The sequence below is a fragment of the Euleptes europaea genome, chromosome 6, assembly GCF_029931775.1.
Source record: "Euleptes europaea isolate rEulEur1 chromosome 6, rEulEur1.hap1, whole genome shotgun sequence".
Classification (NCBI taxonomy): Eukaryota; Metazoa; Chordata; class Lepidosauria; order Squamata; family Sphaerodactylidae; genus Euleptes; species Euleptes europaea.
This window is the reverse complement of record NC_079317.1, coordinates 105,566,785-105,591,716: the sequence shown is the minus strand read 5'-3', so window position 1 is coordinate 105,591,716 and position 24,932 is coordinate 105,566,785. Positions and strand designations below refer to the sequence as shown.

Below are 24,932 nucleotides of genomic sequence, written 5' to 3'. Positions count from 1 at the left end.
CCCATGCAGTGACGTCACATTCTGATGTTTACTAGGCAGACTTTGTTTACGGGGTGGTTTGCTGGGTACTCATTTTACCAACCTCGGAAGGATGGAAGGCTGAGTCAACCTTGAGCTGGCTACCTGAAACCAACTTTCGTTGGGATTGAACTCAGGTTGTGAGCAGAGTTTGGACTGCAGTACTGCAGCTTACCATTCTGCTCCACTGGGCTCCTATTAAGTAACTATAATTTAGTGCAATTCTCTATAGAAAGTAAAGAAGTCTGCTGCACAGAGGGGTTATGACCACAACCTTACCTTTCCAACTCTCTTCCCTTCCACTGCAAGCACCTTCATCTTGGAAAAGTAGTGGTAGAAGGCAACAACATAAGTGATGATGGATTTCTCATCAGGATTCTCCGTGAAAACATCTGTACAGTAAACATGTTACCAAGCAAAACAGTTGGTTTGAAAATAAAAAGCAGTAGATTCGAGCTGCACTTGAAGCCTCATTCCTCTTTTGGTAGCCTGATAATGCAGTGTAACAGTATGGGCCACCTAACCCAGCAACTTCAGATAAGAAACAATGGAATGCATGGGAGGAAAGCTAGATGTATAAGAACATTTTCCTACATGGATACTATCTTTGAGTATGAAAATAATAATATGTGAAACAGTCATGACTTTCTGATAAACAAAATATGCTATGCAAGTAACTGTAACCTCAACAGTGCTGAGTCCATGGGGTGGACTTGGAATATGTCTTAAAGTAATGGAGGTACTTCTTGCAACAGTGGGGAAATCAGCATGTCAAATGAATCCTGGCTAGTCAGGCTTAATTTATAATTCAAGAAGTATTAGGGCTCAGAGGCTTGCACAGGTTATGCCTGTGTTTAGTGCCGTCAAGTCACTTCTGACTTACACTGACCCTATGAAATAATGACCTCCAAAACATTATATCATTAACAGCCTTGCTCAGATCTTGCAAACTGAAGGCCATGGCTTCCTTTATTGATTCAATCACCTCATGTTGGGTCTTCCTCTCTTCCTGCTGCCTTCAACTATTCCAAGAATTTTCCAGGGTTTTTTCCAGTGACTCTTGTCTTCTTATAATGTAACTAAAGTACAACAACCTCAGTCATTTTAGCTTCTATGTAGAATTATAGAATTGGAAGGGACCACCAGGGTCATCTAGTCCAGTTCAGACCAGGCTTGATTTGATCTAGAACGTGCTTATTTGTCTTTTTGGCCGTCCTGTGAAATTGTCCTCCAACACCACCTTTCAAAGGAATCAGCTTTCTTCATTGTCCAACTTTCACACCCATATATAGCAATAGGGAATACTATGGCATGAATTAACGGTTGCCAGTGACACATCTTACATAAGAATCTTTTCTAGCTCCTTCATGGTTGCCCTTCCCAGTTTCAATCTGATTTTTTTGGTTGGCGTCTCCCTTTGAATTGATGATGGAGCCAAGGAACAGAAAATCTTGAACAATTTCAATTTCTTCATTGTCAACCTTAAAGTTGTATAATTCCCCAGTAGTTATTATTACTTTTGTCTTCTTGATGTTCAGATGTAATCCTGCTTTGGCACCTTTTTCAGTAGTTGTTTCAAGTCTTCACTATTTTCTACTAGTAATGTGGCGTCATTTGCATATCTCAAATTGTTAATGTTCCTTCTGCCAATTTTCACTCTACCTTCATCTAACTCTAAATCCAGCTTTCCTTATGATATGTTCTGCATGTAGATTGAACAGACAGGGAGATAAAATACATCCTTGTCTGACACTTTTGCCAACTGGAAACTATTCTGTAGCCTCTTGTCCAGAGTACATCTTGCGCATCAAAGCAATTAGATGCTGTAGCATATCCATTTCCTAAAACCAGCCATAGGTTTTCACGATCCACGCAGTCAAAAGCTTTGCTGTAATTTACTAAACAAAAGCTGTTTTTCTTCTGAAATTCTCTTGTATGCTCCAGTAACCAACATAAATTTGCAATATGATATCTAGTTATAACCTACCAGGAGTCCTTCCTCCTTCAAGTGACTGCATGTGAGACCCCTGGGCTGGATCCCTGGTCTGTTGTAGCAGTTTCTGTGCAGTCACTAGCATGTTGATTGTTTGGGTGGTTTATTATTGTTTAGCAGGGCAATCGTCACCTGTAGCAAAATGTCTGATGAATGTAATATTTCAGTGGAGTTGGGAGCTGGTAGATTGGAATGTATCAAAGAAGGCCAGTATATGGTAAGGAAGCTCACTGCCTACCTAACCTTCATACCCTCCCAAATGCTGATGGGGCAAGGAGGACTATTTCATCCACCTGTTCACTAACACTATGTAATACCAGATCAGTAAGGCACAAAACTGCACAACTGTATGAGATGTTACAAAAAGAGGACATTGACCTGGCTTGCATTACAGACATGGCTGGAAGAAAACAATGTGGTGTGTCTGTCTAACACCAGTTATGAAGTTCTCCATCAATCACACACAGTAGGCCAGGGAGGAGGCGTGGCCATTATCCTCCGTGAGTACTTTCACTTCCAAAGACTTCCAGTGCAAACCATCACTGGCACTGACTGAATGCTCCTCATGTTAGGGACGAAGGATAGACTAGGCATTCTGTTTATCAGCTGCCTAATTCTCCAGTGGGCACCTTGTATGAATTGGCAAAAATGGTCTTGGATGTAGTGCTGGAGAAACCCAGACTCATTTTTCTGGGGGACCTCACCATGGCCAGCCGAGGATTTTATAGCTTTGTTGTCTGCCTTGGGTCTCTCCCAAATCATGACTTGTCCAACACATAAAAGAGGACACACCTTGGACCTAATCTTTTGCACTTGGAGGTTACTAGATACTGCCAGGTTGTTCTAAAAACGTCCATCCTCAGTAAAAAGAGCCCACCTGTTTCTGGGGAGGCAAAAGTTAGCTTCAGCCAAAATTTAAAAGCAGTTGCCCAGGCCCTTGCCTCTAGGGAGCGTACGCCTGGCTGACCCAGTTTTCATGACTGATGTTGACAAACCCCTGGGATTTGTGAAGACCACTACTTGTCTTATGCCCCCCATGATGCCTGCCAAATAATATTGTGCTCTGCCAATAACAATCTCCTGGTGGTCCCTGGCCCAAAACATATCTGGCTGTCTTTGACTTTTTTGGCCTTGGCCCCAGCCTGGTGGAATTCTCTGTCAAATGAGACCAGGGCCCTGTGGAACCTTGCACAGTTCCTCCGAGCCTGCAAGATGGAGATGTTTTGCCAGGCTGACAGCTGAGCACAGCAATGGTTCTCTTAGTTGGCCTCCCCTTCCCCTCCCCTTCCCTCCTCCCCTCTTACCCTCTTCTCTTCTTTTCCCTCCCTCCCCTCCTTCCACTCCCTCTTTTCCCTTTTCCTTACTTGTTTTTTCCTAACCCTATCTTATGCCCATCCTTTAACACCTTGTGGCTCCCTACGCTGAGTGTACACACATGGTTTCTCCGAACCTGGAAATGACACCATTATCTGACAGTCATGGTCAGGGCACCATCATTAACTGATAATCTAAAGTTTTAATTATTGATATGATATTTATTATTTTGATTGTAATCATGTTGTTGAGCCTGGCATTAGTCAGGCATTGAGTCCGGCATTAGTCAGGAAGGGTGAGATAAAATATAATAATAATAAAAAATAATAATTGTGCCGTGAATCTTTGCCCATCCTGGTTTCCAAAATCATGTAAAGACCACATCAACAAATCCTTAGTATCCATTATAAGTCAATCACTAACTCATGGCACCTTGCCTTGGCCACTCAAAGAGGTGGTTATCTGTCCACTGCTAAAAAAAACAACCCATCCCTACAGAAAAATGATGTAGCCAATTATCACCCTTTCTCTAATCTGCCCTTCATTGGCAAAGTGATTGAGAGAGCAGCAGCAGACCAGCTCCAGGTCTTCCTGGATAACTCATCTGCTCCAGACCTTTTCCAGTCTCATTTCAGACTGGGCTATGGGACGCATGCGGCTCTGCTGGCTTTAGTTGATGACCTCTGTCAAAATGTAGACAAAGCTCAGGCCTCCCTGTTGCTCCTATTGGATTTATCTGCCACCTTTGAAACAGTGGACGAAGCTATCTTGTTGAAGCACCTGGAGGCAAAAGGAGGCATCATGGGACTGTCTGAAATAATTCCTCACAGACTGGATCCAAACAATTACCATTGGAGACCAGTTATCAGTGTGGGACCTATCGTGTGGAGTCCCACAAGGTGCAGTTCTATCCCCCATGCTTTTCAATCTCTATGTAAAGTGTTTACGACAAATTATTCATAGTTTTGGGGTTGATTGTCATCCATATGCTGACAATACTCAAGTCTATATGCCCATATCCAAATCTCCTGGTGATGCAATATGAGTCCTGAATTGCTGCCTGGCCGCTGCGGTCAACTGGCTAAAAGTGAACAAATTGAAACTAAACCCTGAAAAGACAGGTAATGCTGGTTGGGAAGGTGGAGATCTTGATGGACATTATGCTCCCCACCTCTGATAGGGTTCTGCTGACCCTTGCTGACTCAGTTAAAAACCTTGGGGTTATACTGGACCCAGATTTATTACTGGAGAAGCAAAGTAATGCAGCTGCAAAAAATGCTTTCTCCCAACTCAGCCTAGCCCATAAGATGCCCCCTTACTTTGATACAGCTGATCTGGCCACCTGGATGCACACCACAGTATCATCGAGACTAGCCCACTGTAATACACTGTACACTGGTCTCCCCTCAAAGCCAATTTGTAAACTCCATTTGGTGCAGAAGGCTGTAGCTGAGGTATTATCGGGATCCTGATCAAGCATGCATATTACTCCCATTCTACAGTCACTCTACTGGCTGCCCATCAATTACCAGGCTGAGTTTAAAGCATTGGCTAGATCATGCCCTACCTGCCAAGGAAGCATACTGCTGCAAAACATCTAGGCTTACTATAACTTTCTCTGGTCAGCAGTTTTGCAATCAGTACAAAGGCTTCCTTGGATGAACCACCTTAGCTCTCAGAGCCACTTCTTCCCTACAATTAACATTTGCCTTGTCAGCTTAATTCTTCTCAATTTAAAAATGGCAGGCACTGAGCCACACGAACTCACCTTCTGGGTCAAGAAGTTGGGTAATGCCAAGTTGCCTCTCTGCAACACTGAAAGCATACTCCAAGTTGTGCCTGGCATTTGAGTGCTTCAGTTTCTCAAAGTCAATCAGGTCAGGCCTAAAAATGAAAGTAGGAAAACAATCCTAACATAACAATCCTATGTACTATATTAAGGTAGTTCCACCATGCAAAAGGAAACAGAAATTAAAATTTATAACTCAAGTTTTATAGCAGGCAGGAGGCACAATTCACGGAGGAAAGAGTATGAGATATTTATACGGCAGTGTATAATGCCACATAAGTCCACCCTCCAAAGCTTCTGTTTTCTCCAGGGGAAGTGACCTCGGTCATCTAGAGATCACCTGTAGGTCTGGGAGATCTCCAGGCCTCACCTGGAGGCCCACACAATGTTTGCAAACTCTGAGTTTTTTGTGAAGAAGAGTGGAGGACTGTTCTAATTCGTTATGTAACCAGTTTGGATCCTTTTTGTTACATACTGGATAGATGGAATTATTGTTGTTTAATGTTACACAATTTTTGAAAAAGTAATTGAAGTATTGTCAAAGGCTTTCCACGGTCAGAGTTCATTGGTTCTTGTGGGTTATCCGGGCTGTGTAACCGTGGTCTTGGTATTTTCTTTCTGTCCTTCAGTGTTACTCCTCTGAAGATGCCTGCCACAGCTGCTGGCGAAACGTCAGGAAAGAAAATACCAAGACCATGGTTACACAGCCCGGATAACCCACAAGAACCAGTAATTGAAGTCTTTATATATTTATGATACACTGTGTGGACCTATACTGATTTGTTATTTAATTACTTTAGGCATAGAGGTGTTTGTTTTTGTGCTGCTCACCTGGAGGCCGGCAACCCTACCATCTACTCAGTATGTTCCAGATTTCTGCAGGTGCTTTCAAGTCCTTACCTGTGCTTGTGAACAAGAGCATTGAAAGCCAAGCCATCCTTCCAGCTGGAGGTGAAATTGGTGACATTAACATGGGGATAGCTGTATTAAAAAAGAAACAAAAGCAGAGGGAAAACACACAGAAATTACCATTCAGTAAAATTCAGGATTGGGGAATTCTACCCTAGGATTTTAGCACCTAGCTTAGTACCACTGGTTAATACAAAGACCGTTCTTTCAAAAAACATACCAATTGTTTTTGAGAACCACAAAATTGCTTCTCAGGGAAAAAAAAAATGCAGAGCCAAAGGGCGCCCTGTGGCGACTCTGCATCCACTGGTCACATTTGCCTTCAGCTGTATCCCTGTCGTGGTGGTCATGCCAGGGCCAATATTGTGGCATGACTTTTGCCACCCAGCTACAGAAATAACTTCTTGAACATCTGAAATGGTGTATTAAAATATTACTCCCCAAAGAGTTCTACATGAATGTAGCTTTTAAACATGTGCCTTGATAGACTGCATATGTAACAGGATCAACGTGCACAGTGGCTACCCAACAGATACCACTGTGAGAACGCTGGCTGGGTGTCAGGCCTGTCTCTGCAGCTTGGCCTGACTTTGCTTCAGGCCTGTCTGACAAGGCCTGTTTGACAAGGCCCCGGTCATGTGTCTTTTGGTTCTCATGCTTTGTACAGTTTCTCTCTCTGCCTACTGGTGTGGTATGTGTCCATCCTGTTTATCACAGCTGCACTCGTTATGCCTTGTTATACTTTGGTATGACTTTCTGCCCTGAGAATGCTTATCATAGATTCTACTGGACTGCGTGACACTATGCAATGTATTTTAATCCTATTCTCCATTCGTCGCCGCCTTCTGCTAAGCTGGCAGTCAACTACTGACTTAGTCCAATCTTTTTTTTTTTAATTGGTTTTTATAATATAAATTTTCCATGTTAACAAACAACAATATACGTAGTATTAAAAGCTAAATCATAAGTAATGTTGTTATAATTGTTTAAGTGCTAAATAAAAATAAAAAATAAAGGAAAATTTATTGACTTCCCCATCACCTCCATCCGCCTCTTAATAAAGTATTCTATCCCATCGTGATATAGTCTGATCTTAATTATTCTTATATCTCAATTAGGTCTCAATCACATTATAATATCAATATAATTGATTACGTTTCTTTATGTTAACAATGTCATCTAGATCAGATTAAAAGGTATTCTTCCATTTTCCCCAGTCCTAGTTCATATTCACAATATTTCATCCAAGCCTCCCATTCCCCCATAAATTGAACATTGTCTTTTTGATTGAAAATAGCTGTAAGTTTTGCCATTTCCACCAGTTCAAACATTTTCATAGTCCAGTCTTTTTTCCCAGGAGTGTCTGCCCCTTTCCATTTTGCTGCATAAAGCAGTCTTGCAGCTGTAGTCGCGTAGATCAAAAAAGTCCTTTGTTTTAACAAATCATCAGGTATCATACTTAATAGCATCATTTCTGGTGTTTTGGGTATATTTTTTTGTACTATTAGTCCTGACTTAGTCCAATCTTGACCCCTAATAAAGCCTAACCCGTTTCAGAGTCTTGCCTGAGCAAGGTTCTTGCTTCCCTGGCAAGTATTTGGATTTATACCAGCACTCCAGTATTGACAGAGCACTGACATTTTCTGTCAGCTCCAAACACAGAGAGTTCCTCAAAAACCACAAGAACTATACACAAATCCTTATGAGGAGATACAAGAAAAACGGAGCTTGGATTTTGTACAGGAGACAGAGGCAGCTATCTCATATACTATAGCGCCCAGAGTTATAGAAATACCCAGGGGGTACATTTTAACATTTGCAGTGATACTTACTCCGCAGCTTGGGAACCACCTGTGGCTCTTCAGAGCAATGTTTCCAGTGTGGCACCTGTACCATGTCCCACGACAATGGGCCGGGCCATTACCCAGTAGGCCTTGTGGTTTTCAGGTAGTTCCCCCCTTGAAATAGCCACTGCTGGAAGCACTGGAGGGCAGCTAAGCTGCTAGCTTTTCCTGAGCTGTGGGACTCATGTCAGGGATACAAGCCAGGGATGGTACTCTCATTCCATCACCCAGGCAGCTGCCAGGAGGAGAGAAAATGGGCCACAGAGAAGAGAGAATAAAACCACCACCACCACAGTAGGCACCTGGGAAAAGAGCTAGAAGGCCATAATCGTGTAGTAGTGATTTTATTCCCCTTTTTCTTCAGCCACCTTGCTCTCCTCTGGGCCCCTGGACAATCTCCCGCTCTCATCTGACCTACTGTGCCTCATGCTGAGGAGAGATTCAGAAGGCAGAGAAGGAAGTCCTCCTCATTCCAGATACACAAGGGCTGGCTAAGGTTCAACCATGTTTGGGAGAGGCAACCTTACATTTACAGAGGTACTCAGGCAATTAAAAAGGTTATAGTTATATATTCAGTATTATTATGTGTATTTGATAGGGTGATGCACCTGGCATACAACAGTCATGTGGCTCTTGTGGTTGATGCAAATTGTGAATGTTGTTCTCTGTAAGCCGCAGAGTGAGTACCACCTGCTCTAGAGGAGTAATAGATACTGGCCTTGTGGTATGCTAAGGTTTCTTTGAGCTTGTTTCATATTTGCCTGGCCTGTACTGAAAGTTTAATTCTGCTGGTTACAATATGTTTATTGGGACATAATACAGCTGCCATCATACCCCGCAGTTTTCATTTGACACCAGAGTAACAATGCATCCTTTGCAGAACGGGTCTCCCGGCCTTCTTGAGTCTGAACAATGATGTCTTGTATCTAAATTGAAAGAGAAACATTCCACTTTACAAGTGCCACCATCTCAGATGCTTGATTTTGTGTTTATGTGCAGTTCTCCATGTAACTCAGGATCCTAATATGTACACCTTGGTTAGCATCCCTTTACAACAAATCTGGGGGAAAGATAACAGATTACAACTTTATTTCCTAGCCACAACATTGGTAAAGAACCGGATGAATTCACATTGTAAACAGACTCTGATTCCTCTTCTGTTTAATAATATTGCCACTTGGTTTTAAGACAAGCACAATGAATCATCTATTTCAATTATATACTACGTCTAAACCTTAAACCCACATAGTATGAAACAATTTTAGTAAAACAACACTGGAACTTTCCCAAAGCATGCTGTGCTAAACTCATACTGTTCAACTTTAAGCATGTTTACAACAGGAGGTTAAACATGCTTTTTAAAAAACCCTATAAAATACCATATAAAACCCTTTCAATTCCTTCAAATATGTCTGTTTCTAATAACACACTATAGGCATCCTACCAGAAAACTTACCCTCTGTTACTGTCAATTTTCCAGTGGCTTAAGGCATGCAAATATACACATAGCATCCTATCTGCAGCATAGAGAGATGGATTCTGTACTTTGGGGTTGTGGGAGGAGCTGGACTGCTGCAGGGAAGGATGGCTGTAGAAATTTTTATTGTGTTTATTTATTTATTTATGTTATTTATAGTCCACCTTTCTCACAGGGACTCAAGGCAGATTACACAAAGTGAGTCAGTACAATAAACAAAATGGGACATTCAATAAACAATGTATTAGCATTGTAGAAGTCTGGAACCACCAGAAAGAACTAAAGCATAGCATAAGTATTCGCATGATGCATTAAGCGGTACCAAAATTACATAATAAGATACTACTTGCAGTAAGTTATACACAGCAGTTTAGACCACAATCCCTACTCTTTTATCCAAGTATATTCCAGCCCATCCCTGAGGATTTGGCTGAAAGTGGAGTAGAGGTGGAATCATAAGAACATAAGAAAAGCCCTGCTAGATCAGACAAAGGGCCCATCAAGTCCAGCAGTCTGTTCACACAATGGCCAACCAGGTGCCTCTAGGAAGCCCCCAAACAAGACGACTGCAGCAGCACCATCCTGCCTGTGTTCCACAGCACCTAAGATAACAGGCATGCTCCTCTGATCCTGGAGATAATAGGTATGCATCATGACTAGTATCCATTTTAACTAGTAGCCATGAATACACCTTTCCTACATGAATATGTCCACTCCCCTCTTAAAGCCTTCCAAGTTGGCAGCCATCACCACATTTTGGGGCAGGGAGTTCCACACTGTAACTATGTGTTGTGTGAAGAAATACTTCCTTCTATCTGTTTTTAATCTCTCACCCTCCAGCTTCAGCAGATGACCCCGTGTTCTAGTATTATGGGAGAGGGAGAAAAACCTCTCCCTGTCCACTCTTTTCAAACCATGCATAATTTTATAGACCTCTATCATGTCTCCCCTCAGCTGCCTTCTTGCCAAGCTAAACAGCCCTAAGCATTTTAACCGCTCCTCATAGGGCACTTGCTCTAGTCCCCTAATCATTTTGGTTGCTCTTTTCTACACCTTCTCAAGCTCTGTAATATCCTTTTTTAGGTGTGGTGACCAGAACTGTACACAGTATTCCAAGTGTGGTCTCACCACAGATTTGTACAAGGGCAGTATGATATCAGCAGTTTCCTTCTCAATTCCTCGACTAATTATGCCCAGTATGGAATTTGCCTTTTTTACAGCAGCCGCACACTGGGTTGACATCTTCATTGAGCTATCCACTACCACCCCAAGATCCCTTTCTCGGTCTGTCGCTGCCAGCACAGATCCCAACAGTGTATATGTGAAGTTGGGATTTTTTGCCCCAATATGCATGACTTTACACTTGCTCACATTGAATCTCATTTGCCATTTTAATGCCCATTCTTCTAGTTTGTAGAGATCCTTTAGCATTCACAATCCAATTATGTTTTTGTAGCAAACTCTTATAACTAATATGGCATTCGCTGGGCAGGCCCTCATTGCTTTTGAAAATATTAGATCATAACAGTTTACATGTCTCATCTCTTGCTATATACTGTCTAAAGTGCACTGACTGTAGTGACCTAATGACCTCAGTGGAGCAACCTTAAAGGGATTCGCTTCGGGTAATCTCATAACAGACGCCAATGTTTGCTCAAAGGATGCTGGCTTCAAGAGGGAATGTGTCATTGTCTTCTCTATGCCTTGATCTCATTAATCATTAATTGTGGTATGCACTATAGTTTAAGTATAGAGTATAAGCTATGCAATTTTATTTACTTTTGGTGTGTATTACTGCGCAGTAATATGGTTTCAGTAAGATTTTTAGTAATATGTTTAGTAATATGATTTCAGTAATATGGTTTCAATAAGATATTTTCAGTAATATGACTTTAGTAATATGTCTACTCCATTTGCTTCATTTTTGCATATATTGGAAACTGTTTATTGCATTTTTAGAAATTATATTGAAAGTGGCTCTTGCCGCCTTTTCTTCCTTAAGGAAATCAAAAGGGGTGGGGGAGAGTCTACTAAGCTCCTCTCTCCACCCCCCTTGCCTGTATTCTGATAAAAATCAAAGGGTACAGTATATAGAAATGATGTATAGAGAAAAATTATAGGAATAGCTTTTTGCCTGAGACTGTAGCTCAGAAGCCACAGAATGGGATTTTTTAATAGGAACTTGGTGAAAGGTTTTTGAATTGTCTAGAAATAAGCAGATACAAATTAGGTAGGAGTGCATCAGGGCACTAATTTTTGTTTTCCCCCATGGAAGTTTTTGTTTATGTGTCCGATCTAAACCTATTTTAACTTTGTGAGCATGGTTCTCTGTACATGTACAGAGACACATGCTCTATTTTGCTCTCACCTTCAGTTTCTCCTGTGGGAGCTCTATATATTTGTTTGACTACTACATGTCTTTATAATTTGCCCAAAGGTTCTAACATGCATGAGACATTGCTGCTTCATTTTTTATTGGTCTTTTGTAATTGGCTAATTTTAAAGTTTGTTGAGATACAGTCCCTTTGCCCTCCTTTTTGTTACAGACACCCCCGTTCCTTCTCTCATAGGAACCTTTCACACTTGCTTGCAAATTACACATGACATCTAAGGAAGAACTTTGTTCTGGAAATTTTAGTTTTAATATTGGAAAGGTATCAAATTGAATTTTGTTTTGCTACTACAATTGTGGCTGCCTTACCATATGGCATTTTGTACATGCTCTTGGGCATCACGCCTCTCTGTCATGTTCAGCCAACTGGCAACACAAGTTTTTTTTAAAAAGTTTGCCTTTTTTATTTTGGAAAGCTATTGTTAAGTTTGTACACTCTACACTTCTTGGTAAGTATTTTTACTTGTTTTCAGTGTTTTTTTTTAACCATAGGCGCTTTGTTTATTTTTTGTTTCCTTTCCTTTTTGAATACATCTTTGTTTTAATTTCATGTATGCTGGGGTTCCCCTAAAAGGACCCCTCAGTAATCTTGCTTTCTCTCCTCTAGCAGTGTGTGAGAGAGAAACACCTTTTTCAATTTGTTTTATAAATATGTATATTGCCTTGATTAATTATGTCAATCTGCTTTAGGATGCCCAGTTCTATCTCCTATCCTGCCAACTGTAACTGGTCTTTATCATATGTCTTGTTTGCTCTGCTTCAAGGTACAATGCTCTCGCAGAGCACCTTTTCAGCCACTAATGTGTCTATCCTTAAGTATGCAGGTCTCTGCTCTCAAGCCACAGCAACTACTGGTGGACCTCCCTGCTGCAGGCTCCTCCAGTACTCCTCTATGCCATCTCCAGGGAGAACTCCTGGCATGCAGCAACACGGGTTAAACTGCTGCAGCCTCCCTGCTGGTCTCCGCCCTCTGACGTTATCTAGAAGGGGCAAAGCAACTGAAAACAGAACCCTTCACTTGCTTTTCTTACAAAACCGAATTTTATAGATTCAATTTATCTCCCTTTGCTCAAGTGCTTGACTATTTTGTGTTTTATTGTTGATTTTACATGTTTTAATCTTTGTGTTTTTGTTCTTTACAAAGTTTCTCACATCATTTGCCTTTTCTGACTAAAAAGTCTATGATACTGTTAATTGTATGTAATAAAAAATACAAGGGACTGCCCCTTGCATCACTGATAATGCCCCTACATATGTATCCCAAGCATTTCAAACATTTTGTACACCATGAGATATCAAACTATGCCATGGAATTCAATATAATTCTACTGACTACACTATTGTAAAAACAGTTGTGCAAAAACAATTAAAAAGGGATGAAATGTGGATCTTCACATCAGAAGTGCATACAATCATAACTGAACATAGTTTTATTCGCTCTTAATCATTTAACTGTTAATTTTGAGAATTTTTGCTCAACTCAGTGCTAATTCAATGACAACTGTGTGTATTATGTTAAGTCAAAGAGTTCAAGCTGTCAGTTTTGCTAATCACCTACAATTTAATATCTGGGAACATTTATCTAATATATCTAATGTATAGAATGTATTTAATGTATCGCATTTTTGCTTGTTTGTATTCCTGAAGGTAAACATCCTGTAAATGTCTAAATGAATCTGATATTCAATATTACTTCTTAGGCATCATGTAGGCTGTGAATCAGTACAAAATATGTGTTGCTTTAATAGGTATGACCTTTGTTTCTTAATTCTCTATGTAACCAGTTGTTTTCCTACAATGTATACCTGCTTTATTTCAGCAAGGCAAGCAGTTATTTTTCCCTGCTCCAAAGGTCCTATACCTAGCCAGAGACCATCTTCCATATGCATATAAATTGCTTTCTCAATATAAAAAAGAAAAGGATGAGATGTAGCAAACTCTTATAACTAATATGGCATTCGCTGGGCAGGCCCTGATTGCTTTTGAAAATATTAGATCATAACAGTTTATATGTCTCATCTCTTGCTATATACTGTCTAAAGTGCACTGACTGTATAGTGACCTAATGACCTCAGTGGAGCAACCTTAAAGGGATTAGCTTCGGGTAATCTCATCATTCTATGTAACAGACAGCCAATGTTTGCTCAAAGGATGATGGCTTCAAGAGGGAATGTGTCATTGTCTTCTCTATGCCTTGATCTCATTAATCATTAATTGTGGTATGCCTTGCCTAAGTTCCATTGTGTGATCACTGACTGACCTTTGCTATCCATTGTAATATTCCTTAATAAAACTGAGAGATCACTGGGGCAATTCAGATTGATCTCTGGAACTCAAGACACTGTAAGCGTCTTCCCTCAAAGCACCGTGTGTGCTTTCCCCAAGGCACTTTCGGGGTGCCTTCCCTTCATGTTTTAACCACCCTAAATAATTTGGTGTCATCTGCAAACTTGGCTACTTCGCTGTTCATCCCCAACTTTAGGTCATTGATGAACAGGTTGAAAAGCACCGGTCCCAACACAGATCCCTGAGGGACCCCACTGCTCACATCCCTCCATTGGGAGAACTGACCATTGATTCCTACTCTCTGCTTCCTATTTTTCAGCCAGCTCTCAATCCATAAGAGAACTTGTCCTCTTATCCCATGACTATGAAGTTTGCTTAGCAGTCTTTGGTGGGGGACTTTGTCAGAAGCCTTTTGGAAATCCAAATACACAACGTCCACAGGCTCATTCCTGTCCACATGCTTATTGACGCTTTCCTGTAGTGAGACAGGACCTACCCTTACAGAAGCCATGTTGGGTTTTGCTCAGCAGACCTTGCCCTTCTATATGCTTGACGATTCTATCTTTAATAATGCTTTCTATCAATTTACCCGGAACAGACATTAAGCTAACTGGCCTGTAATTTCCTGGGTTCCCCCGGAACCTTTTTTATAAATGGGTGTTGCATTGGCCATTCTCCAGTCCTCTGGTACAGAGGCTGATCGAAGGGACATGTTATATATCTTTGTTAGGAGTTCAGCGGTTTCCCATTTGAGTTCTTGAAGAACTCTAGGATGAATACTGTCTGGTCCCTGTGTCTTGTTAGTCTGCAGTTTGTCTAGATGTTCTAGGACTTCCTGCCTTGTTACCACTATTTGCCCCATTTTCTCATTCTCCCCTCTCCAAAATCTCTGTTCAGGAGAAGGAATCTGCCCTGTATCTTCAACAGTGAAGACAGATGAGAAGACTTCATTTAGTTTCTCAGCAATCGCTTTATCCTCCCTTAGTGTTCCTTTACTCCCATTGTCATCCAATGGGCCAACCACTTCCCTAGCTGGTTTCCTACTCCTAATATACTTAAAGAATTTCTTATTGTTTGTTTTGATGTGTTTAGTGATATGCCCCTCAAAATCTTTTTTTGCATCTCTAAATATCTGCTTGCATTTCCTTTGTGCAAGTTTGTGTTTGCTTTTGTTTGCCTCGTTTGGGCAATCACCCCACTGCCAGTGTTAAGTACCCTCTTATCACGGAATAAGAGGCACTTATGCTGGCGGCGGGGGCAGTTCCGTTGGCACCTGGATGCTGCGGAGCTGCACAGTGCTCCTCCGAAGCCACAGCCTCTCCGGGACCTAAATCCCAGAAGAGAAATTAGGTGCCAGCATGGGGGGGGGGGCTTCCCAGGGGAAGAGCTCACGGTAGTCAACTTCCTAAGCCCCTCCAGCTCGGGAACGCCCCCTCGAGAAACAGCATTGCTGCACCAGGTTTTTCACATTGTTGCTGCATTGCTGCACCAGATCTCAATGTTACTGTAGTGTGCATCCAGGTGGCCAGATCTGGGGCCATCTTACGGGCTAGGCTGATTTGAGAGAAAGCATTTTTTGCAGCTGCATTACCTTGCTTCTCCAGTAATAAAGCTGGGTCCAGTATAACCCCAAGGCTCTTAACTGAGTCAGCAAGGGCCAACTGAACCCTATCAGAGGTGGGGAGCATAATGTCCATCAAGATCTTCACCTTCCCAATCAGCATTACCTCTGTCTTTTCAGGGTTTAGTTTCAATTTGTTCATTTTTAGCCAGTTGACCACAAAGGCTAAGCAGCAATTTAGGACCTCTACTGCATCACCAGGAGATTTGGATGCAGATATATAGACCTGACTATTGTCAGCATATTGATGACAATCAATCCCAAAACTATGAATAATTTGTCCTAAGCGCTTTACATAGAGATTGAAAAGCATGGGGAACAGAATTGCACTTGGTGTGGCCAAGTGGTGTACTGGAGCAGACAAGGGAGGAGCTGATCCCAGTGGCTGCAGCCTCCTCTTGGTTCCCACCTGGAGGTATGGTCTCGGCCTTTGAGTCCCTCAGGCCTCAAATGTGGATGGGAGGGGTTGTGCTCACCCAGATCCTCCTCCTCCCCCCACAGGGGTGCTCCCTGCTTGTCCCTTCTGGCCCTCTCTCTTTGCTGGCTCTGAGGCAGGAGCAGCTCCAACAACCTCCTCGTTGGCCTGAGCCTGAGAGGGTTTGAATAGGCCCTTGAAGCCTTTACAGGTGCCATCCCCTATTGCTTGAACCAATAGACTCCTGGAGGCTTTCTTCACTTCTCTCCTGCTGGGACCCCCCCCCCCCCAAACACACACACATCCCCTCCTGGCCAATCAGCTCGCTGGCTGGATCTCTGCCCCTTGGCTGGGACTCCCCCCACCCCGCATCCCCTCCTGGTCAGTCAGCTCACTGGCTGGATATCTGCCCCTTGGCTGGGATGGGCCCTTCTTGTGCCCCACCTGTGCATTCCTGCTGGCCAATTGGGCTGCAGGAGTGTGACTGACATAGCCCTGCTTTCCAGCCAAACCCCCACCAGCCAGCTGAGCTGCAGGAAGGGCACTGACCTCTGGCTGTCATTGTACCATGTCCTTCCTTCTCTGGGTCAACCCGTCAGATATAATTCAGATGCCTCAAGGCAATTCTAACAAATAACCTCAGTATTCAGAACAATCTTTCAGGCTACAATGGACGGCTCAGAAGGAGTTACAATACCACAAAAGCAATAATAAACCAAAAAACCCTTCCTTTTTCTATGTCATACTTAAGGAAATTTGCATTGAGAGTTTGCACTGAGACCTTCCAGTGGAGCTTGAGGGAGGCACAAATAGGGCTTCTGGCAGTGATGGATCTGCTGCATTTATCAGAAGGAGAGTGAAATTTTCATAGCTTGGGAGCTCAAGAGTCTAAAAGCATACTGTCCCTCCTCCCCATTCCAGGCTCACAGTACACTCCCCCACTCTTGGATGGCAAGACCCCTCACTATTCCCTTTCTTTTCTTTGTACCCTTTAACAGTGTGAAAAGTCAGAGGAGACTAAACAATGCATTCCAGAGAGCCAATCCAATTAACACTTAATGAAACCCCTTTTTCATCCAGTATCGTTCATCTGCTGACCAACTATTTTTCCTCAACAGTATGAGAGCTGTTCCAGCCTCAGAGAAAGAATTTATTCTCAGCAAATGACAAGCAGGGACATGGCTTTGAAAATCCCACATGTAAGTCTGCCAGGAACGATCTCTACCTTCTTTATCACTAAAGCATTCAACTAGCGGCCTTTTTTGTTTTTCTCAGGATTCAGGTTCAGCACTCACCTGGAAGCGCAGGATGATAGTCCAGATGAGACCTAGCACCAGACGGTGATTGCCATCTACAATGTCATGAGACCCCATGTTCTCCAGATGCACACGCTGCTCCTTGAGGAACTGCAGAGCCTTGTCCACATTCTCTAAGCAGTGGATTCGCATACGCCCCTTTGTGGGCTTGGGCTGTGAAATGAGTGCAGAGTGTTTGATATAAAGGTGCAAACATATCTGCTGCCAAAAGAGCATTTCGCTATATTCAACAGAGAGAGCCCAATTTGGATCTATGCTCTTTGGGAAACAAATTCCAGTTTGTGCAGAAAGTAACAGGGCCTTTCTGATCTTCTAAATGGGGATACTAAACCTCTGCTAGTGTAGGAAAACACAAACTTTCCAATTTTACAAAAATCAAGTTACATTCACTAGAAAAAATACAGCGCTCAAGGGAGTGAGGTAGCCTATTGAAAATCTTTCACGTTCTCAAATTCATAAAAGTACAATACATTGGATACATTCTTGATATGAACATCTTATCAGGGCATATGGGATGCTACAAGCAGGGGTTCTGCAAGGACTTGCATTTCCCCCTCCCCCACTATTTCATCATTTCCTTCTCTGAAAGCCCCCATAGCTTCTCACATATTTCCTGCCTCCTTCTGTTCTTCCCATCTACCAGCTAACCTACCTTTATCTGCCCCCATGTCTTCAACCTTCCCTCCCCTGGCAGCCTCTCCCTGGGAAAAGTCTGCATATTTCTGGCCATCAAGCTGAACCAGGCCCAGTTGTGTAGCGGGACACCTGCAAGGACTTGGGAGGGACACCCTCACCCTCCCCTCTGTATCCCTCTCCCAACATTATTTCCTCTTTTTTTTCCAGCTGGCAGCCTCATACACTCACCCTTCCCTGTTTCCTTTCCACCCACCAACAAACCAACCTCTCATCTGCCCTCCATCTTCAGCTATATTTATTATTTATTTACTTCATTTATATTCATTAACTTCATTTCTCCACAACAGGAACCCAAAGCAGCTTATGTCATTCTCATCTTCTCCATTTTATCCTCATGAAAACCCGGTGAGGTAGATTAGGCTTGACTGGCACAGATTCACCCAGTGAGCACCATCACACAGTTGGGATTTGAACCTGGGTCTCCCAGATCCTAGTCTGAAACTCTATCTATTACCCCACAATGGTTTTCATGGGGTGTCTTCACACTAGCAAGCAGCTGTGCCTGGGTGAGTTATGCAAGCTGGCCAGTAGCAAGTCACCTAGCAGTTGCTGGCAGACCTGGCCCTGATGAGACCTCTCTGAAAGGGCCAAACAGCCCTGACAAAGGCCCTTCCCTGCCTTTTACTGACAGAAACGAAGGCTTTATGGCTGGTAATATTATTGTGGTTGCCTAGATGTATAGGTGCTGCTTCTATTAATTTTTTTTTAAACCCATTATGTATTTTTTTAGATTTCAGATTTATCTGCTAACCTAAGGCCTTTCTCAGGTTTATAGAAAGATCGGTCTTGTCTATTCGTAGCTCCAGCCTCCAGATGTAAGAATCCATTGATGGATCCATGCTGAGAATTAGACATACTGATGACATACAACCAGAACTCAGAGTCATGCAGCCAAGTCCCAGTACCCAGGCTATGGCCTCTTCAATAATCACCTCACCTCAACTATAGTGCCATGCACTGAAACAAGGAGAGAACAAGGGTCACCTGAGAAAGGACTGCTGCTGAAAAAGAATTGGCACCAGGAGAACTTCACAAGTTACATTAATTCCTATGAACAAAGCACTTGTCTGTGCTTTCTCAATATACTCACAGCAAAAAATCTGCATATGCAATTGTTGCATGCAGGCTACATATTATTTCCTACACAAAAGTAGGAATTTTGTAATATGTGGAAGACTCTTAAGCAGACTATGAATGGGGATTCCTAGTTGTCACTGACATGTATTTCCAATACAGTTACTTTATGCAGAAAGGGGTAAAATAAGAGGGAACTATACCAGCAGCTCTCCTGAAAGAACCTCAAGAAGTTTGATTAACATCCGTCCATCTCTGAGATCCATATAGAGATCAGAAATGCGACAAGTCACCCGTGCAAGGTGGGAGTTCACCCATTTGGTAAAGGTTTTCTTCTGTACAGCTTCCCGCTCATCTGAAAAAAAACAAAATACTATCTTAATCTCTGAACTCACCAAACATGTGCTCATAAAATTCAGAACCTCATGAATGTTGTATGATTTCTGCATAAGCCCAAAATCTGATATATTAAAGAAAAATGCAACATAAAAAAATCTATTAATTTAAAAAAATAGTTTCTAAGCTTTAATAGTTTCAGAGAAAAACATAAGTCTCTTAGAATTTTTATACATTTCAGAAACCAGTGAGGTCCTTTGCATTGGTCACTGTTTGGTGTGCTGTTCTTTGTCCTTCTTATACTCTCCTCAGCCAATTTATCATTCCTCTCCAGACAACCATTATGGTGCAGTGTGTAGATTTTTGGGTTTAGATTGTGGAGAATATAGATTCACCATGACCACTCAGTCATGATGGGCAAGCCTCTATGAGTTTTTTTGCCAGCACAGAATTGGTAGGAGTGGGATTCAAGAGCCCTTCCCCTGTCTTGCACCAGGAGAAAGGTGATAAGATTCAACCATATGTTTCAGCCTAACCTACCTCAAAAGTGGAAGTTAGAGAAACTCCACTCAGTAAGGGCAAGATACAAGGTAACAGTTTTTTCTCACAAAGCTGCTCATATGCAGGGAAAATTATTCTAGGTGCTCTCCCATCCTGTTCAGCCAGCCCTGGGTAGAAGATATTAGCCAATAAAAAAAGGTTTCTTGCTGCTTCCACTGAAAAATCCCTTCCAAACAAGGGATGAGATTGATTACAATTTGTCTCAGGACCTTTTGAGTTGTGTCCCGGCTTAAGGCAATATACAGACCATACAAAAATTTTTAAAACATGCTGATGTGGTTCTCCCTGTATTGTTTTGAGGGCATTAGAGAATGGATCCCTCCATGGGGCATGTGTAGGGTTGCCAACAGACCTAGGGGGACATGTGCTGTCCCATTAATAGAGGCATATTGTGTGGAGATGGGTGGGTGAAACTTTTCATGGCACGGAAGTAACATCCCATGGCACAGAAGTAACATCACCTGGTAAGTAACATCCCATTAAGCCTCTACTAAAGAGGCTTTTTTTTCTCCAGATGGTTGGCAATGCTATGCATGTGTGGACACCAGGGGAGAGGGAAGGGAGGGCAGGCTCTGAAGCCTGCAACAGTTTGCTAAATTTCATTAATTTTACTATGTGAATTGCCTTAAGCAGGTTCTCTGGAGGAGCAGCATGTAAATTATCTAAATAAATAAATAAATAATTGTAAACTAAAATGGGGGTCCCCAGGATGCTAAAGCTTAGAACTGGTATACTAGGGGCCTGAATTGGTGCCCTTGCCTGATCAACTGAGCAATGTATTCTGCCTGCAACACTTTGTGATAGTCAGCTAAATCTTGAATTACTTGGCAGTAAGAGGACAACGCTGAAATATCTTCCTGAACCCAGCTTTGCCACTATTGCAGTTTTGAAGTTTAGTTATGCAAACACATGACATATAGGCTCACTCAAAAGGAAGGATGCAAGTTTTTTTTGAAGACTCTGTCAACAAGCCACTTGTTTTGGCAGATATTTCTGCACGAATTAGATTTCTCTGCAGCAAAAATTAACTGAACTACATACACATCAGTTAACTGCATCATTTTATTCTAATTTAAAGTGTATTAATGTTCACCACTCCTCCTCTGCTTGTCTCTCCCTCTCTGTAAAAGTAAGAAAAGGAAGGCAGGAAAGACTCTTGAGGGAGAGGAAAACAAAGATGATCCATCAGCTATCCCATCTGAAAACAGAGCAACTGCCAATATGAGTGAAGTCAATTTCTGGGAACAGACATGCGATACTCATCAGGCCTCCAAGACAGGAATTTCCGGAATGTAATTCTGAAGTCATGTGTTAGAGAAATTAAAATAGCTACAGTACTTATCAGAATTACAGACACTAATAGTAAGGTACTGTTTGAACTCATCTGAAGTAACTAACAATGCCTAGAACATGGTCAAATTCAGGCTTTTGAACATTTCACCAGACACAGGACATACCTCCAGATCCACAATAATCCATTCAAAGAACAATCCGCCTTTAATCACTCTTTAGCCACCTTTTTTGCCTTCACAGATAAAGCAGTTAATGTGCGTTCCGGAATAACTAATCCAAGCAAGTGATCTTGAACATGCAGCCACATAGAACATGCACCTAGTGAAATCATGCCTCCCAGGGCTATTTTTCCATGTTATGCTATCATATAGTGTAGTATTAATACAGTACACTGCAGCTAATTCCAGCTCCCAAAACATAAGTGTATGTTTGAGAACATACTTTTTTTTGCATTTATACTTTACATTTTTAGGTTTTCGTTCAAAACATTTTTATACACCCCAAACCTTAACATTTGAAGTGGTCTTTCCACTGATATATCTCCACAGTAATGCTGGGGAAAGATTGCTACCTCCTTTTTTATACAAAAAAAGAACCAGGAAGAGTAATAGTTACACAACATGGCCTCAGTTTCTTGTACAGATTTTTTCCAGATTTTGCTAAGAGTCGAGTTGAGAAACATGTCAGATAACACATCAGATTATGGAATTGAGACTGTCCATACAGTTTTAAAGACAGATTCACCTGTTATATTTAGGTCAACCCACCAATTTGGCCTTAATTTTCCTACGGAAAGCAGGATCTTGTTTACCACAGGGAACCTTCAACAGCGTACTCCTATGATTAACTGAACAATTTGCCTGAAGAAGCCATTATATCTTTAGCTGGCATCTTTACAAGTATTTTAAACTGGTTTAAGTGTTATAGCTTCTTCCGGATACCCTTCAACAGAACTTTCTCCTTGCCAGACTATTTCAGCTGGTTAGAAATTCATAAGTTCAGATGAGCTTTCTTATTGGCGAGATGTAATGCCCTAGATTCAGCTGAGATACAAGGGCTATACAATAAAATTACTGCAGAAGAACGAAAATGCTAATTTTGTCTGGCTCAAATAGACTCCCTAGCCCACATTGCTTTAGAATGTCCACGAAATAAAATTGCACAAAATAAATATATCACTCCCTGGATAAAACAGCTAAAGACACTTTCTGTGAAGTGGATACTATGTTATCTGCTGGCAAATACATCAATCGTGTGAGAGATGTGGCAACTTTTCTCTTTAAAGTGTCAAGGAAAAATAAAATTTCATTTCCCCTTTTTAAAGTGCGAAGAGGTTGATGGATAGCCAGTGGCTGATAAAACTAGGGAAAGAAGAAGATATGGCTCCTATGTCAGAACCTATAAAGCTCAGCAGGTAACAGGTAAACCAGCTCTTTCCCTTCTAAGAGCACACAAACCTCTCAAAAGAAGAGACTTGTTCTGCAAGCACTCGTCTTCTGTCTTTTGCTCTCAGGTCATGTGGCAAGTCAAAGCTCCTATTCTCTGCAAAAATTATAACCTGCTCCAAACATAGTTATTTAGTGCTGCTTAGCACAGATGAGGGTTGTCAACAGGCCTGGAAAAATGTCTTGTCCTTTAACAGAGGCTTACTGTTGGGAAACGGGTAATAGACATGTTTTGTGACATATAGGTAAATAACATCACCTGGTAAATAACATCCAATTAAGCCTCTATTAAAATTTGTTGTCTAGATTTGCTGGCAACCCTGATTCCTGGTGAGCAATTAAATGATGAGTGTCTCTGCATATTCTCCCTTCCCTTGTTACCTACCTGCTTTTGAAAGCATAGTGCAGCAACATAGCTGTTGAACCCACCCTCTTCATTTCTTCTCCTAAGAAAGAGTGTTAAGTTTGGCAGCCATTAGAGTGCATTGCTATGTTTCCCTAGCTGGGGCAAAACAGAGGTGTCATATGGCTGCTGCTCATGTGCCTACTCTTCTCATTCTTCTGCCCTCACAGTGGCAGAAACAGGCAGAGATAGATGGGACAAAAGGAGTAGGATAAAGAGTCCCAGCAAATAATGTGTGGCCATCCTCTCATAATTGTTTATAAGGTTCTGTTCAAGTCTCTAAAATGCCTAGATACTAGCCAATGGTAACCAGTGACTGAGGGCCATATAGCTTTTGAATAAAATAATAAATGTATACAGTACTTAAGTTCTAAGGCAGGACTATACAAACTTACACACTACCAAGTCACTGCTCACTAGACTAGCACTGCAGACCATCAGGGTCTTAAGCGCCTGTTTTTCTAGCCTTCCTGGTACTGAAAAGTAGGGATGTTATCAAGAACCTGGTAGGCCTCAGCATAAAGGTTGTGTGCAACATTTGGCCTTTCATGTTGTATATGGCATGTCCTTAGACTGCTGTTAGCGAAAGAAAGAATCAGCAGGAAAGAGCTCCCAGTGAACGTGCTATTGCCCCAAAGAGGAGAGAAAGTTAATGACCAGCAACGAACAGACGATCTCCAAGAGCCAGATGCAGCATCTACCTGCCAGAGCTTTGATCCGGGATCTTTCAAAGAGCCTGGCTGAACTGTTGTCATTGTCCAGCTCATCATCAGAGGCTTCCCAGCGAGCATTGATCCGGCTGTACTGCTGCTGAATCTCCAAGTGATCAAAATCAGTGGCTGATGTCATGATCTGGTTGTTTTGCAGCTGTCCTTGTTTTAGTTATCATGAAAAGGCCCCTGAAGAGAAAAAAAACCCAAAGTGTTAACCTTCCAGGGAAAACATAGTCTCACACCAAAAACATGCATCCCACTGCACACCCTGGTATAATTCAAGAAGGCAGCAAGCCACGGCTGCCACCGAAAGATCTTCCTAATTCCCAGCTTCAGCAGGTTATGAAATATTGCAGCAGCAGCAGCACCAGGATGTATGGATGTACCTATTAACTATGCCCACTAGATGGGGATATAACATACAGCAAAACTGCAGTTCCAAAAGCATTAGCCTGCCTTTGTATGGTGCTTGCAAGAGTCTGAGAAAGAACATGATGTTAGTCTCAGAGGAAAGCTGTGTCAAAAAATGCTACCCAGGAATTAAATACACCTTGGTATGAAAAGAGGGGAGAGCAGCAGCATGTGCTGCTTTTATCCAGCATCCTCACAAAGCAACCAGCTGACTGTAGGGCAGTTTTGGAAAAACTGAAGCCCAGTATCCTATAGCAAATGCTATTGTTCAGTACAGATGGAAACAGCAGCGATCATTTAACTATGGTTAGGTAGATCAGGAACAAATTATGAGATCATGCAATCCCACCCAAATCCTAAACTCCTACCCTTGCCTTTCCCTTGCAAATTTCCACTCTTTATATCAGCATCCACATTAGCCATGGTTACAGCCTGATCTCATCAGATCTCAGAAGCTAAGCAGGGTCAGCCCTGGTTTGTATTTGGATGGGAAACCACCAAGGAATTCTAGGAGAGGAATGCAGACCACTTCTGTTACTCTTGCCTTGAACACCCTCTACAGGGTTGCCGTAAGTCAACTGAGACTTGATGGCACTTTACACACACACAGCTAATTAGTATAATCT

General features: G+C 42.0%; 1 protein-coding gene across 1 annotated transcript in view; it reads right to left on the bottom strand.

The window, feature by feature from the left end:
* SPTB (spectrin beta, erythrocytic) overlaps positions 1–24,078 on the bottom strand; it is a 110,495-nt gene extending 86,417 nt beyond the window's left edge. The window contains exons 1-7 of the mRNA XM_056852031.1: positions 23,884–24,078; positions 19,348–19,499; positions 17,354–17,527; positions 8,702–8,793; positions 6,015–6,095; positions 5,094–5,209; positions 298–410 (exon numbers count right to left, since the gene is read on the bottom strand). Coding sequence (XP_056708009.1) covers positions 298–410; positions 5,094–5,209; positions 6,015–6,095; positions 8,702–8,793; positions 17,354–17,527; positions 19,348–19,499; positions 23,884–24,031 — 876 coding nt within the window. The 5' untranslated portion in view covers positions 24,032–24,078. The remainder of the gene's footprint in view (positions 1–297; positions 411–5,093; positions 5,210–6,014; positions 6,096–8,701; positions 8,794–17,353; positions 17,528–19,347; positions 19,500–23,883) is intronic.
* Between the last annotated feature and the right edge of the window lie 854 nt (positions 24,079–24,932).